The 17585-nt window shown below is 39.8% G+C and overlaps 1 protein-coding gene across 8 annotated transcripts in view; it reads right to left on the minus strand.

The window, feature by feature from the left end:
• Positions 1-5242: 5242 nt before the first annotated feature.
• Positions 5243-17585, minus strand: part of Ankrd17 (ankyrin repeat domain 17) — a 137724-nt gene continuing 125381 nt past the window's right edge. For all 8 annotated transcript variants that reach the window (XM_034509368.2, XM_034509367.2, XM_034509364.2 and 5 more), the window contains 5 exons: positions 15831-16058; positions 10394-10642; positions 8818-8996; positions 7634-7798; positions 5243-5843 (listed from right to left, as the gene is read on the minus strand). In XM_034509368.2, the coding sequence (XP_034365259.1) occupies positions 5784-5843; positions 7634-7798; positions 8818-8996; positions 10394-10642; positions 15831-16058 (881 nt within the window). In that variant the 3' untranslated portion in view covers positions 5243-5783. The remainder of the gene's footprint in view (positions 5844-7633; positions 7799-8817; positions 8997-10393; positions 10643-15830; positions 16059-17585) is intronic.

Raw genomic sequence — 17585 nt, forward strand, 5'->3', positions numbered from 1 at the left:
AGCGTCGCTCTAGAGATGACGTAAGCCCCGCCTTTCCTACGCGGCACCGGGCAGCTTGCTGCTCTCAAAACTCCTTTCCTTGCTGGGGTGGAGCTCGGAGCAGGAACCGGAACTGCAGGGATAGGCGGGGCGAGCAATCCTCCTTGCTGTTGAGTTTCAGTTTCCACCCAAGGAAATTTTGGCTTGAGTACTTTTCATGACCCGCCTGCTTCCGCCCAGGGCGCATAGCGTCTAGCTCCGTTTCTTCCACGCACTGCTGAAACACCTACTTTGAGAGTAAGGAGTGTTTCTGGCTCGCTCAGTGTTAGTCTGCGTCCTTTATCCCCTAGGCACAATTCTACCTTATAATAAGACTTAATTGTCTTTATCTGTTCCGGTTAGCATTGTGTATTCCTTTATAAACAGGAAAATGTAGAATGCCTCGTGATGGTGCATGCCTTTAATCCCAGCACTCGAGGCAGAAGGATCTATTGTGTATCTAGTGTGACTCTAAAAAGAAGAATCACTATCATAATAAGGACCTGGGGGAAAATACTATTTTTCATTTTACAAAATGAATTACCATCAACAGCACATTTTTGCTCCGACGGGAGCATGGTCTTCTGGTTGGGCATACAAGAACTGTGAGTTTTTCACATCTGTTTTCCTGGCTACAGCAAATAATTTGGACAAGGTGTTTTCTTACAACGAAGCGCCCACCCCTAGAGTAGGCCAAAGTGAGTTGAGTTTTTAGAAACTTGCCCCATGTTTGGTAAACCCAAACTGTGGACACTGTCCCCTACTTCACTCAACACCTACCAAAGCTATCAGATAACATATTTTCTGTAACTTGGGTAACCTGCCATCAGCTCCCATACCACAATCCCCCTTTTAAAAACAGCTCACCTATCTCTTGCTAATTTAATTAGGACACCAGTAGTGTTCCCCACCCTACTTCCAGAGAACTGGTAATATCCATATCCAGTAGGCCTTTCCAAAATGGCCTTAAGCTAGAGAAGTTACTTAAACAATTCCAAGTCCCAACTTACCATATGAGAACCTAGAATAATTTCTCAACACTAGGAAAATAAGTAAATTCTCGTACTTAATTATGATAAGCATTAATAATCCTTTATGTATGAATAAGGTCTATTTATAGATCTTTTGTTCACAACCCTAAACTAAAATTTTCAAGCAGTTATTAAAATCTTTAACACATTTTTTTTTCTACAGCTACAGGTTTCTGACCACCTCTTCTGATATCTCCGAACACCTGCATTCATATAAGTCAAAGTAATGGAAATAAATCAATGAAAAAACTAAACCCATATATTGTAATGTGAACTAAACCTATTAGTACTTATAATGTTGCATATGTGAGCAAGTTTATTTTTTGTATTCTTATTAATGTGCATGTGACATGTATAAATAAAACTCTAACCCTGAGGAAGAAAGTTATGTGGTATCAGAGAGACCACTTGAAGAAGCCGATTCTGTCCTTTTGGAAAGAGAATTCTAAGGATTGGACTAAGGTTATCAGGCACAGCTTTAGGACTTCCCCATGCGGGCAGTGGTGGCACACGTCTTTAATCCCAGCACTTGGGAGGCAGAGGCAGGCGGATTTCTGAGTTCGAGGCCAGCCTGGTCTACAGAGTGAGTTCCAGGACAGCCAGGGCTATACAGAGAAACCCTATCTCTAAAAACCAAAAAAAAAAAAAAAAAAAAAAGACTTCCCCATGCCCCTTTGAGATATATGTCCTCACTGTAGCACAGGCTATCCAAGAACGTATACAATACAGGCTGAACATAATTCCCATGCGCTAGTGCCAGAGGCAAAGGCAGGATAAGAATTCAAGTCTGGGTCTCAGAGAAAACACCTGAAAACACAAGTTAAGGGCACACTGCAATAATGCTCTGAAACTTATTGTAACAAAGCATTTTTTTTGCAATTGTTTTACAGATTTTTAGCACTTTATATGTATCCTACATGTATTTTATGTGAACTGCACCACAAGCCTACCTGGTACCCTTGAAGGTTGGAAGAGAGAATCGTATTTCCTGGAACTAGAATTATAGATGGTTGTCAGCCACCATTTTTGGGTGCTGGGAATCAACCCCTTCAGTGTCCTCTGCAAGAGGCCAAGTGCTCTTTACCCATGACCCAATTCTTAATCCAATTGAGCTTACTATCTGAGAAAGGCATGAATAGCATTATCCCTAATGTGTATCACATTCAACCCTGAAATGTTTTGAGTTGCACATTATAGTGTAAAATGACCACATGTTGTATGAAGGAAGTTAACAATCCTAACATGGCAAATTAATTCTTGTGCAACACACTAAGAAAATCACATATACTTCTCAGTATTTGACATCAACTTTTCCAATTGTACTTATGTCATACAACTAATTTTTCTTTTTAACTTTTGACTTTTGAAGAGAGCCATCTAAGGGGGCTGGAGAGATGGCTTAGTTAAGATCACTGGCTACTCTTTCAGAGGACTCAGGTTTGGTTCCTAGCTTGGACCTCAAGCCACTCACAACAACCTGCCACCCTGCACCACCCTTTTGTCTCAGACACCTGCACAGTAAAAATCCCTCTCTCCATCTGTCTCTGTCTCTCTGTCACACACAAACATACTTTTTAAGAGACAGCTAAGGCCAGCCTGGGCTACCTACTGAGTTCCAGTCTAATCTGGGGGGGGGGGGGGAGGGAAAAAAAAAAAAGAGTGGCACACGCCTTTAATCCCAGCACTTGGGAGGCAGAGGCAGGAAGATTTCTGAGTTCAAGGCCAGCCTGGTCTATAGAGTGAGTTCCAGGACAGCCAGGGTTACACAGAGAAACCTTGTCTGGAAAAACCAAAACCAAAACCAAAAAAAAAAAAAAAAAAAAAAAAAAAAGGAATGGCACAAGAAACAAAGAGAGCTGGAGGACTGCCACAAGGAATTCATAAGTCTTAAGCCTCCCCCTCCACACCAATGTAAATAGATGGTTCTCAATGGTTCTTACCATTTTTCTACGCTATGATGGGATGAAAGCAAGCAGCACATGTTCAGTAGAAATCCAGCACTTAGCAGGCAGAGGCAGGAAGATGCAGTGTTAATGCCAACCTCAGCTACAACGTGCTGGGACTGCAAGCACCATAGGCATGTGTCACCACTCCTATTTATTTTTTTCACTGCTAGGATTAACCATCGTGACATATACTAGACATCATTTTACTAATCATTCAAATTTTAAACCTCAACATTTTTATTATAGATTATTAACACACTACTCAAAATTTTAATATAGGTTATGCTGTCATTTTAGAGAACTCGTTTTCCAAATAAGACTTCTAACCTGTTTGAGAAAAATTTAAGAAAATAGTTGAGGCATATTATTGTTATGAGAAATTATTAAAAAAAAAATAACTCCTTGAAGTCAGATTCAGGTTTTTATTTTTTGGGGGGAGGTTGAGACAGGGTCTCATTATGTAGCCCTGTTAAGCCTCGAATTTTATAGACTTGGCTGGCCTTGAACTCAGAGACCCTTCTGCCAGGCTCAAAGACATCTGGTACACTATTTTCCTTTTTGTATTTTCAGGCAGGGTTTCTCTTTGTAGCCCTGGCTGCCCTAGAAACTACTCTGTGGACCAGATGAGGTTGAGAGACTCACCAGGCTTTGCCTCCTGACTGCTGGGATCTAAAGGCATGTGCCACCACAGCTATGTGTTAAGTCACTTCTTAAAAAGAAGCAAACTATGTAGTGTGCAGAGATAATCACATACTTGGGGGTGGGGTGGGGGGAGAAGACCTGCACGGTCTCAAGAACTTTTTTATTGTTTAATAAATAAAATGTTCTATATTACATTTGAAGTATAAAAATGTATTTGAAAAATGTTCCTAGTACAAATTTCTAGAGCCGTGGCACTGTCCTTCAGTAAGACACTCACTGAAAAATTAAGAGATGATGTGTAAACACCACTACTCACATGCAGTAGCACACCCTGAGCAGTGTCTGTTCTCCAACTCCATTGTCTTAGGCAGAAAGTAACTCTAGTTATCTCAGAAAAGTATTGTGGGAGCAAAGAAGACAGAACTATGGCAAAATTCAATACAAAATGTTAACATCACAGTTTTGTTGTTTTGTGTAAGTGCTTTTTAATTTTCTTTTCAATCCATGGCTATATTTGTAGGCTATTTTCCTCCTAATTTGGGTGTATTAAGCAAAGGTAGAAAACTAAATGTATATACTTAGCATCCAAAGTGCTGGGTGGGTTTGAGAAACTACCTTATACTCTACTTGGGCCTCTATAGACATAAAATCCTATCATATACTATGACAGCAATGCATGGTATTATCAACCTTAGGTAAGCTTTAGTTCATGTTTTATAGTGTAGTTTGTCTCTAATTAAAAACCAAATTGATAGTATTTGACATGTGTTATGACAGTCTTCTCATGTATAAACTTTTATATTTCAACATGTGAGTTACTTTTCCATAGGAGACAGGGGAAGACACATATTCTTGTATACATTATTGTTTATTGTTTCAAGTGGATGGAATATATAATTCCCACTGAGTAGTTTAGTGTGGCCCTGAATCACATATAAACAGGTTAAATGGAGACTTTAATTTATAATCCATGTATTCATGGATTGACCATAAATCATTTTAAAAAACAAACCCAAACACTCCTTTCTGAGTTGGCCCAAGTTCGCTGTTTCGTTGCTTTTCCTTCCTATCAACACGTGCAGAGAGTGCGGAACCTTTCAAACTAAAACACAGATGCTCCAAGAGGAAACACTGCACGCTGACTCTTGCTGACCAGGATCAACATTATCCAATATAAAATATGCTAAATCTTTAAAAATAAACAATATATGCTGACTGAGACCTGTGGGGGCTTTTAAGTTGCTCAAAAGTCTCAACTTTTCTGGTTAGAAGAAACCACTGGTGCCACTGAAGGTGCTCCATGGCTGTGTAGCAGCCACTTCGGGGAAACAGCTGTACAGGATGGTTTTCACTACTGAGCAAGAGAATCTTACTAAGTAGTAAGAGTGGCAAAGAGAGAGTCCAAACTGAAGAGATATGTGTGCATGAGTTTGAAAAGTGTGACAAATTTAATAGACATAAAAAAAAAAAAATCAGAAATATCTTCTATCTGCCTTGCTACAAACCCAATAGGGAGTAAGATGGGTGTTTCAGAGCTAACGCAGGGAACATCCACTGATAATGCCCATCATTTTACTCTATACTTAAATTATACAAGTAGAAAAGTGATGCTTATTAATAGTTTAATGTATGAAGGAGACATCCAGATTTCTGAATATGAAGGTACATATCTCACATGAATTTAAGTCTACATAAAGTAGAGCCTCTAGGCTGACATACTGAAATTTACTTTCTGCTTAGCCTTTTCTGTTATGTAAACAATTGTACATTTATTTGCCATTCTAAAACTTCAGGATCAAGTTTACATAATTTTGCTAAATTTCCGTGTTTGCTCAGAAGCAGTTTACAGTACTAAAACCAACCAGCCAAAGAACAGCTTCAACAGAAAGTTATGTCCAAAGGAGAAGAGGGAAAGAAGAAAAATGATAAGAAAAAATGCTAACTAAGGTAAAAACGGATGATGATGGAGAATTGGCTGTCACAAATGTTCACAGAAAATAGGTCAGTTAGTAAGTTCTTCTGCAAAAAGCCTACACACTTCAGTCAAGCACATCAGTAGAATGATTTGGGAGCATAAAAATGTTTCTCGGCCACTTGTGATTTCCTCTGAATGAAAGGAATCTGCAGGCTAACAGGCTTATCCTCATCAGCCAAGCTGGTTCATGTGCACACTGTTCATGTGAGGTGCCCAGGGTCCGGTCCATACCTACGAACATAGAGCATTCATGTCACCAAATACAAATCAGGCAGATACTTAGGTTAAGATAATACTAGAAACAATAAAGCATCTATGGACAAAGACAACATAATCTCATTCAATCTTCAACATATAGCCAGATTTGGCAACACATTTAGTCCCAATAAAGAAAGGAATACTCTGGAGTTCTCTGGAGTTCAAGGTCACCCTCACCTGTATAGTAAGTCTCAAGGACAGCTTGGTCTACTTGAGACCTCAAAGAACAAAAAGAGAGGGCTGGAGAAATGACTCAGCAGTTAAGAGCACTGGCTCTTCTTCCAGATATCCTGAGTTCAATTTCCAGCAACTACATGGTGGCTCACAACCATCTGTAATAGGATCTCATGCCCTCCTTTGGTGTGTCCGGGGAGAACCACGATATACTCACATACACAGAATAAATAAATCTTAAAAAAAAAAGAAAGAACTGAAAGAGAAGAAGAAAAGGCAGAGATGGCTCACTGGCTAAGAACACAGGATGCTCTTGCAGAGGCCTGAGATTTGATTCACAGGGTTCCATGACACCTTTTAATGGTCTATAATTCTAGTTCCAAGATTCTCTTCTGGGTTCCAAAGGCACAAAACATGCATGTGATACAGACATACATGCAGGCAAAACACACACACACACACACACACACACACACACACACACACACACACACACGGGTTTGGGGGTGATGATAAAATAAACTGCAGCACATTAGGAAATACTAGAGAAAAAACAGTTAATGCCGAACCCCTGTCTGGGAAGGAGTCTGGGAACTTCAGAATGCTAAGCATGTGTCCTCTATCTAAATTACACACCTTCTAGTTCCCAAACCTGTTTTCCTTGCTTCCCTTTTCTTTTTGAAATCCTAACAAGAGGTGATGCTCAATTTTAAAACTACTTAACAACATAAAGGTGGCTGTGAAAGGACAATTATTCAAAGCTACTGAATATACACCAACGTAATTTAAGCATCAGACAAGTATGGTTCCTTATTCCTATTATCCCAGGACCTGGGAGGCTGAAGAACTTGTACCTTAAATTTGGGGTCAGCCTGGGGTACCTTGTGTCAGATAAGACAGAAAAAGATGCATTCTGCCCATAAACAAGTGTATGATCATTACTCTAGGTTTTCATTTACTGTAAAGCTCTTAACAAAGTAGCAAATTGTAATGTTAATATGAAGATCGTTTTTTTATTTTTATTTTTTTTTTTTTTGGGGGGGGGGGGTTGTTTCAAGACAGGGTTTCTCTATATACCCCTGGCTGTCCTGGAACTCACTCTATAAACCAAGCGGGCCTCGAACTCAGAAATCCGCCTGCCTCTGCCTCCCAAGTACTGGGATTAAAGGCACTACTGCCCTTCGAAGATCACTTTGCATCTTGCTATTTTGTTTTGTTTTTGAAAACAGGACCTTACTATGTAGCCCTAGATGGCCTGGAACTCTCCATGTAAACCAGGCTAACCCATAACCTATGAAGATCTACCTGCTGAGTGTTGAGATTAAAGGTGTACACTACTATGGCCATCTATGTAATAAAATTCTTCTACATATCATCTGCTACAGAATAAAATATAAAACACCTTTCTAGAATTAATCTAAAAACTGTGAGTACCATTTTATAAAGATCTCTGCTGCATTTCAGCTGTAGTCAATGTCCTCTACTGGCTGTATTTACTGTGCTCTAAAGCTGCCAGGATTTACTTAAATTCTATTTGCTTCATATTTTGTAAACATGCAAGGAACTGTTTGCTGAATAATCAGCCTTACCGTTTGAGGACCATTGTTTTCTGTGGAACTTGAAACCATCTTTATCAGTGAATTCCAAGAAGGTTCTGCAGAATGAGGGCCATTAAAGATGGGTCCTCCAGCACCATCAGGGATAGGTGCTACTGGAGGAAGCATTGCATTCCCATATACAGAAAAAGGCATACTCTTAAAGAAAGGGGACAGAGAGAGAGAAAGAGAGAGATATTAATATCCAAGTCACTCTTTTCTTCTTAGCCTCCTACCTCTGATAAACAATAAAAGTCTTACAAGGACTATGTGGAGAGAACTTTGTCATAGAAAACAAAAAGGCATTTGAGAGGCAAAGGCAATCTGGTTTATGGAGTGAGTTTCAGGCCAGCTAGGGATACATACCCCAAGAAAAAAATCAAAAAACAAAACCAAATAACAGCAACAAAAAACCAGGAACAAACCAAAATCAATCAAAGAGCCAAAAGCCCGAAAACTGATTTTAAAGCCTCAACTGATTTTATGAAATTATAGGTTATTCACAGAACCTAGAAATTATTCCTTGATATGAATTTATTTAGCTAGACATGGTGGTCAAAGCTTTTCATCCCAATATCCAGGAGGCAGAAGCAAGTGATCTCTGTGAGTTGGAGCTCCAGACCAGCTAGAGCTGCCCGTTGAGACCCTGTCTCACAAACAAAAATCTCACAAACAAAATAAAAAACAAGCAGAAAGTAATCCCTAGCCCCATAAAGGGTTCTATGTGGGCTGGAGAGGCGGCTCAACAGTTAAAAGTGTTTGCCGATCTTGCAGAATACCTGAATTCTTAGCTTCTATTTTTGATGGCTCATGGTTTCCTGTAATTCCACCTCCAACCGATTCATAATGCCCTCTTTGGCCTCAGTGGGCATCTGCATTCATGTGCACATACATATTCACATGTACACATAAGTAAAAATAAAACCAAATCTATAAAAACCAAAATAAACAAACAACATACCCCAATGAAAACAAATCAACAAGCAACTGCTGAAGTAAGAGTCCCCTAAATGGCTAGAAAGACTCTTTTAGCCAGTCTGACCTATCAAGGGACCTGTCAAGGGACTTCACAGCTTATGCACTTGGAAATGAAAGATGACCAGGAATAAACAAGAACAAATAAACAAACAAATTAACAAAAAATATTTTGTAATAATGAAAATATGTATTTAAATTACCCCAACTTTAGGAAAGTCCATGTATCCTGCAGGAACATGCTGATGGAATGTACCAGAAGGAGTTACAATTCCTGTACTATCTCTTTCCATTGCTTGATGCTGTGAAAACACTCCTGGGTCAGACATTGGCCTGTGAATCATGGGATTTCCCATCCCAGGGTTACACCAGTCCACTTTGTCTGAGAGAAAAGAAAGTCAAAAATAAAAGTTGACAACATTTAAAATAAAGATATAGTTTTAAAAAACTACTTTATAACTTCTATTTTAACTTATACCAAATTATGAATTCTTTCAAAATAATCTATTTTTGTTATGTTTACAGCAGTATTTCCACATTGCTTAGTGAACAGTATCATAAAACATAACAAAAAAATTAAACATCATTAGAAATGCCTGGCATGCTGGGCAGTGGTGGCGAACGCCTTTAATCCCAGCACTTGGGAGGCAGAGGCAGGCGGATTTCTGAGTTCGAGGCCAGCCTGGTCTACAGAGTGAGTTTCCAGGACAGCCAGGGCTACACAGAGAAACCCTGTCTCAAAAAACCAAAAACAAACAAACAAACAAACAAAAAAAAAAAAAAAAAAAAATGTCTGGTATAGTAAATAGGTAAAATTGCTTTTCTCACTGTGAGTCTGTGAGAAGAAACTACAAGACAATTAAGAAACTGTGACTGTCTTTTGATTTTAGGCACTGGTATATCCCACAGATCCATGGCATTAATGAACTTCTTCCCTTAGTAATGAGTATGATATAAACTTGTCCTTAGTAAGTGAAGTGAGACGGAGAAGGGAAGTAAGTATATCTACTATAATATGATTCCTAAAGTAAAACGTTTGAAAAAATAAGATGCCAACAATTTCATATGGAAAATTATGAAAGTTGTCACAAATGTCACTAATTCATATAAAGATAAAAGAATACACAAAAGAATTATCTAAGTATTCTAATGATGCAACTGGAATACATCAGTTATTTGAGAGGGTCATCTGGAGAAATCTTGACCACGAGTAACGTTAACGGACAGTGGCATCTTAATATGGCAAAATGGAAATACAAGTAGGTGTCTGTAGAGCAAGTACTTGATTACACGTGTAATCAAGTACTGGGAGACTAAGGCAAAAGGACCAAGGTCAAGGCTAGGCCCCAGGGACATAGTTAGTTCAAGGACAGAATACACAGAATACAGGAGACTTCCTCAATAAATCAAAATGGTTTATATGCATTAGATTATTTTCAGATGAGTAAGTACAGAGGAGAGAGCACATGAAACCACAACTAAAAGAAGACGATCAGTCTAACTCAAGAGAGGGATAGATAGAGATCCTTTAACAGATCCTTTAAAGGTGAGGTCTGCACTGATGTCAGCTAACAGCTGGCTGCGTCTCCAGTTTCAGGGGATCCAATGCTCTCATCTAGCCTCCTCGGGCACCCGGCACACAAGTGTTGCATAGACATACATGCAGGAAAAACACCACACATTTAAGTAAAATATCAAAAAATTAAATGAATGTGAAATTGATTAAAATATTTTAGGTAAAAATAAGCTTCATTTCCAGTAATAAATAGCATATCATACCTTGACTGCCACCAATCCCTTCAAAAGACCAGATGCCACTATGTCCTACTGACGTAGACAAATTACTCCCAATAACAGATGGAGCTGTCGTTCCAGTCTGCCTGATCCGTGCAGAACGCTCAGTCCCAATTGGGACTGGAACTTTCCTGTCCTGAGAGACACTGCTGGGCTTTTCGGACCCTAAAGGTACTGAGGATGGGGCAGGAGAAGGTGCACGAACTCCAGAGGATACCGACTGTGCTGGAGACTCTGGAAAAAGATATTTTTAAATAGAATACAGGTACTCTGTAAAATACTTCATTTTGTAAAACCAAATCATAAAATACACATTTTTCTTAGGAGAGCTGAGATTTAATATTAATTTTAACTTCCGTATAAAGAAATCAGTTTATATACACCATATTCTTTATTTTTACCCCCTTACTCCCATCACTGTCTTGTCCCTCTCCTCCTTCTTCAACAGCCTTTGTTTTAAAACACTTCTCTGTTTTAAGAAGAATGCTTAAGCTGAGCACGTTGGTGCCTATGTGCAATCAAAGAGCTACAGAGAGAGGTTCAGTCAAGATGACTGCAGCCAAGCATGGTGGCACACACCTTTAATTCTAGCCTTCTAGAGACAGAGACAGTAGGACAGCCAAGGCCACATAATGAAACCCTGTCTTAAACAAAACAAAATACAGGATGACTACAAGTTCAAGGCTAGGCTAAACTACAAAAATAAAACTCTGTCTTTAAAAGCAACATATGTGGAAATTAAGATCTGATTAACAATAACAATTTAGTTCAATGATATAGTGCTTACCTGAGAGTCATGAAGCCCTGAGATTCTTAATCCTCACCCCCCACATACACGTTTTATAAAAAGCCCAAGGATTTTGTTAAGACTATAATGATCTCAATGCTACAAAGTGGGGAACTACTCATTTAATAAATCACCATCTTATTATTTAATTAAGCAAATATCTGCCGCTAATATAAAATCAAAACATTTAAAAGAACAATGTTTAAATTAAGTACATGCCCACTAAGCCCAGGGTGGCATGATTCTGTACAGCTAAGTATAATCTAAGTATAGCTAAGTATGATAAGTATCTGTGTGTCTGAGTGTGATACATGCACATGTTTCTGTGCAGGTGTGCATGCCATAGGAAGATGTTGGGTATCCAGGCTGCTCTATCACTCTGCCCTTGAGACAGGGTTTCTCAGTGAAACTGGAGCTAGGTTAACAGGAAGCAAGCCCTTTTCTTGCTCAACCTTTCACAGTTCAGTTACAAGCAATAGTGTAGCCCTCCCTGCCTTGCTTTTTACTTGGTGTTAGGGTCTACACTCAGGCCCTTGTTGTTTCAACAGCAAGTGTTCTTACCCAGCATGCCAGTTTGTAGCCTTTGCTGCTGAGCTTCAGATTCTTCCATTTCTCCTGAGCACTAGGTGCTGAGATTACATCTACAATCTGCCACCATGGCTGGCTTATGCAGCGCTAGTGACCACATTCAAAATACTGTGTATGCTAGGTAAGCACTTTATCAACTGAGTTGCACCCACAGTTCCCTCACACTGTGTTCTTTGCAAACAACTGTGTCTTGTGTTGAGTTACTATGAATGAGACTGACTCTTCATAGAATCATATGCTCAAATACTTAGTCTAAAATCAGTATGAGATTTAGATAAGATTAGAAGATATGGCTTGTTGAAGGTGTGTCACTGGGGATGGGCTTGCTTTGAGGTTTCATGCCTTTAATCCCAGCACTCTGGAGGCAGAAGCTGGCATATCTCTGTAAATTGAAGGCCAGGGTGGTCTATTGTGTGATTCAGGGTAGGCAGAGTTGGCTACTGTTCCAGCACCATGCCTCCTGGTCTGCTGCCATGCTCCCAGTCTGAACTCTCACCCTCTATAAACTGTTTCTTCTTTCAGTTGCCTTGGTAACAGTGTCTCTTCACAGAAAGAAAATGGTAATTAAAGCAGAAAAACGTAGGTACTTGGGGATGGGCTAAATTGTTGCAACAGGCCTGGCCATGCTTTTTTTTTTGGAAGAATGTAGACTTCCATTGGACTCTGGACTAGGAAAGTCATTGAACACTCTAAGAGATGCCAAGTAGGCCACCCTAGCAGGGGTATGGAAAAGTCATGTCTAGAGCTATGCTGACTGTAGAGGCCTGGCTCAAGGAGTTTCAGAGGGGAAGAACATTAGTAATGTTGAGTAGAGATCTTCCATATGACATTCTCACAAAAGAATGCAGACAATTTTTTTGCACTTGTCATAAGAATCTGCCTAAGACTGAGAAGTTTTGGACAAATGTCACTGGCAGAAGAAATGTCAGGATAGCCTAATACTGACTTTTCACTACCTTATTAAGAATCACTCTCATGCAGCTCTACAATGAAAAAGAGAAGGCTGGGCAAAAATAAATGCAAAATTTCAGTCTGAGGAGAAAAAGGCTGAGAGATTAGGAGAGGTCTTATAGAGAATGGAATAGAAGGAGTGGTGCCTCAGTGCCAGACTCCACCCAGGCAACCTTCCCACTTGTATAAAGAAACTGCACAAGGAAAGCTGTGCAGCACAAGAAGGCAACAGATACATGCAAACATAATTGAAGCAAGGTGCCAGGTTCGACGCTAAGCAAGCAGTAGAATATGGTAACTTAACTAAACGTGGTTCTGGCTTGTGAACTCTTCCTCCATGGTTAAGAAAGCCATAAGTCAGGTGTGTATATAGGGAGTGCAACCAGACCGGAAGAGAGAACTGTGTACCAGTCAGCAAGGATGGGGTCGGGGCCAGACTGATTTAAGTGCTTTGATACCGTATTGGAGTTATGCAATTTGATTTTATAGGGGGTTATAATTAAAAGATTGCCTTGAGTCTCAGAGTAAAATTGGGGAATTTTGAAGTTTGTAAGTATTTTTGTATTCTGATGTGGCCACAAGTCTATGGGGCCCAGAGAGAGAAATGTGGTTGTTTGAGAATGGCCCTCACAGACTCTTATGTGTCTCCAGCTTGTAGAACTGTTGGAGAAGGACTAGGAAGTATGCCCTTGTTCAAAGAGGTGTGACACTGGTGATGGGCAGAGGTTTCAAAGGTCCAAATCATTCCCATTTTAGTGCACCCCACCGTATCTCTCTCTCATGCTCAAGGATGAAATCTGAGCTTCCGACTAACACTGAGTGTGTGCTTGCCCACCTGCAGCCCCTCCTCACCATGGTGATCAAGAACTCTAACCCCCTGAACTGTAGGCTCCTTATAATCTCTTTCTTTTCTAAGTTGCCTTGGTCCTGTTGCCTTTGCAGCAACAGAAAAGTAACTTGGGACAGTTGTTACAATGTAAAAACAAAGGAAACCTTGTGTTTAAGTGAGTGAAGTCCAGTTTAGGGGAAGAAAAATCAGTTGACACCAGACTGATACCTACAGAACTTTATACATGCCTATAAAATAGTAATCGGAAGCAATTCCTCATCATCTCTCTATCCACAGGATTGTTGGCATTCCACAACACGTAGTTTTGATAATGACCATCTAATTGTCTTAAAATAATGGGAGAGAGGTGCACTGGAGAGTTATCTCACAGCCAAACACAATGGGTTTTGTTTGGTTTTGGTTTGTTGATACAGTTCCTGGCAAGTCTTCAACTTAATTCCCTCTGCCTTAGCTTTGCAAGCCTAGAATCTACACACTATTATCACAAGCTGTGATCCTTAATTCGCTACTTTGTGTATGCACACTAGAAATTCAATTTTTAAAAGACATTACTAATAAAAAAATTAAAAGCAGGGTGGTAGTGGCAGTGCAATCCTGTAATCCAAGCACTGGCTAACCAGGTTCACAGAGTGAGTTCTAGCATAGCTAAGTATAAACAGAGAAAGCTGGTCTCAAAAAAAAAAAAAACAAAATCAAGAAAAAGCCAGGCAATGGTGGCACATGCTTTTAATCCCAGAACTTGGGATCTGAGTTTGAAGCTAGCCTGGACTCTACAGAGTAAGCTCTTGGACGGCCACCACTATACAGATAGAATTTAAAAGGCGAGGGAGAAAAGTTTGTGATATCTAAACAGACAAGTGTTTCTATTTCCATTAAAGACAGTTTTTACAGTATTGCCTAAGTGCTTTGAAATTTACTATAGATCTGAGGCTGTCTGAAATACAAATTCTCCTACCTTGGTCTCTAAAGTAGCTGGAATTACAACTATGTCTTATCATGCTAGGCTCTCTAGTCACATCTTTTGTAAAGCTAGAAATCATTCCATCACTAGTTATATCTGAAGAGTAAATGTAAATTGAGAGTAAGTAGGTGTGGTCAAACGGTAGAGCACATGGCTCGCAGAAGGCAAGACTCTGGTTTCACCACCATGTAAGGGAAACACTAATCCATTGCTGGTAGGACTGCAAACTTGTACAACTTCTATAGAAATAAGTATGGTGACTCCTCAGGAAGATGGCCATCAATTTACCTCAAGATCTAGCTATACCACTTTTGGGCATATACCCAAAGGATGTTATACCCTACCACAGAAAAACTTGCTCAACCATGTTCACTGCTACATTATTTATAATAGTCAGAAGCTGGGAACTACCTAGATGTCTGTCAACAGAAGAATGGATAAAGAAAACGTGATACATTTACACAATGGACACAAATGACATTATGAAATTCTCAGGTAAGTGCATGGAACTAGAAAAATTAAATCATCCTGAGTCAGGTATCTGTTACCCAGAAAGACAAGTATGGTATATATTTCCTTATATGTGGATATTAGCTGTTAAGTTAAGGATAACCAGCTACAATCTGTAGAACCACAGAGATTAAGAATACAGTAAGGAACCATGTGAGAAAGATAAATTAAATAGATAAATAAGATAAATAAATAGTCTGAATGGATGCAGAGCAGGGATAAGGGGTGAGATACTGAAATGGGATTGTTAAGTGGGGAGAGAAAGAGAAAGAAAAGTAGGTTTTAAAGGCACTTTTGAAAGATTTTGCCTTCATTTATGTATGTGCCCCACATGTGTGCCTGGTGCCCATGAAGGTGAGAAAAGGGGGTCAGATAGCCTGGAATAGGAGTTACATATGATTATAAGCCATCAAATGAGTGCTGGGATCAAAAGTGGGTCCTCTAGGAGTAGTAAGTAATCTTAACTACTGACCCATCTCTCTAGTCCCAATAAATTGTTTAAAACTTACAAATTTTATAGACATTACAGACTGTTAAAAGAGTTAGAAATTATATTCCTTATAGCATTAAAATTATGAAGTTAAAAACCCCAAATTTGGAGTGAACTGAAGTAGCCATGACTGTACTCTAGCTTGTGGGAACTGGAAGCAGGGAATCTGAGGCCAGCCTGGTATATAGGAGAACTTGTCTCAAAAGCAAATACCCTACACTTGCAGAGCTCAAACCTTTCTGCTTTTAAGGAAACAACTTCTCCTCTGGGATACAGACAACTTACCATTTGATGCTGATGAACATGGAGTCAACAAACTAAGTGGGGAAAAATGCTGTCTGTTAAAGTTAGCAGCAGCAGGCGCTCCTCCAAGGGGTGCTCCTCCAAGGGGTGCTCCTCCAAGGGGTGCTCCAGGCCCATACATCTGACCTCCTGAAAGACTTGAGGCAAAGTTTCCCAAATGTGTAGAAGAAGGTGTTACAGAACCGTATGGTGTGTCCATGTTGACAATACCTATAATATAGAAGACCATCATTACTTACAGTAATTATCCCCCCACCCCATGAGAGACCTGGAAAGTACTTCAGTTAGGAAGGAAGGAAGGAAGGAAGGAAGGAAGGAAGGAAGGAAGGAAGGAAGGAAGGAAGGAAGGAAGGAAGGAAAGAAGGAAGGAAGGAAGGGAGGGAAATTCTTAGCTGGGTATAGTGGCAAATACCTGTAATGCCAGCATTTGGGAGATAGTCAAGAGGGTCAGATTAAGATGCTCTTTGGCTATATAATAAATTCAAGGCCAGACTCACTGTAAGAGGGACTCTATTTCAAACACAAGTACATTCACACACCCAGAATCTCACATGGTCATACACATCTATAATTCCAATGAGGTTGAAAATGGCCACAATTCAAGTTTGACAGCTATAAAGAAAGATCTCGTCTCAAAACCATTCCCTCATGAAAAGAGATGAACAAAGGGATAATATGAATGAGGAAACAAGATTTACTAGTCTGCACTCTGTTCTTTAAAAAGATTTTTAAATCTTTTTAACACAGGCTAGTAGCTGGAGATAGGCCAGCAGTTAGGAGCACTTGCTGTTCTTGAAGAGGACCTGGGATTGGATCTCAGCACCCACAGGATGACTCACAACTATCTGCAACTCCAGCTCCAGGGAATCCAATCGTCTTCTAACTCCCCTGAGCAACAGGCAAACATTTGTGCACATATATGCATGCAGCTGACACACACAGGAAAACAGAATCATTTACACTAATAATAAAAAAGATATAAGCTGGCAGAGGCAGAGCAATCTATGTGACTTTGAGTCCAGCCTAGTCTATATAGTGAGTTCTAGGGTGGCAAGAGCTACACAGTGAGAACAACCTGTCTCACAATAAATAAAAATTAAAACGTGTAGACCTTAAGTTCACAATATTCTGACCTGTGTGCAGCACCACAATGGACTAGATTTTATTTAAAGTACAATTCTTTTTGAAGTGTATGTTCATGATATTTGCATGTCACATGGTCTCTGTCCCAATTTCTCATTCTATAAAGTATAAAGTCAGCTATAAATAGTATGAGAATAAACAAAGATGGCTATGTTAATACTTTACTTAGAGAGCCACGGTGTGGTGGCACAGGCCTGTAATCCCAGCACTGGTACGGTAGAGCCAGATTCAAGACCTGTCTGTGCTAGATCCTTGTCAAGTGGAACAAGAAGAACCCATATTAAGAACAAAGAAACAAGAAGAGAAAAAAAAAAAAAATCAGTAATTGTCAGGGTACAGTGGTAAAAGCATTTAATCCTTCCACTGACGAGGCAGAGGGTGGGAAAATTTTTCAGATTTCAGAGTCAGCCTGGACTAGCTAGCAACAGGCCAGCCAGGCTACACGGCAAGACCCTTCCTCAAATAAAAAACAACAGGAATCCCCCATCACCCTACCCCAGCCTATGTGACTATAGTAAAACCTGTAACTCTAGAACATGGCAGGCTGAGAAACACACATCAAGAATCCTGCCAGGTGATGTTAGTACATAGCTT

The sequence above is a fragment of the Arvicanthis niloticus genome, chromosome 7 (genome assembly GCF_011762505.2).
Source record: "Arvicanthis niloticus isolate mArvNil1 chromosome 7, mArvNil1.pat.X, whole genome shotgun sequence".
Classification (NCBI taxonomy): Eukaryota; Metazoa; Chordata; class Mammalia; order Rodentia; family Muridae; genus Arvicanthis; species Arvicanthis niloticus.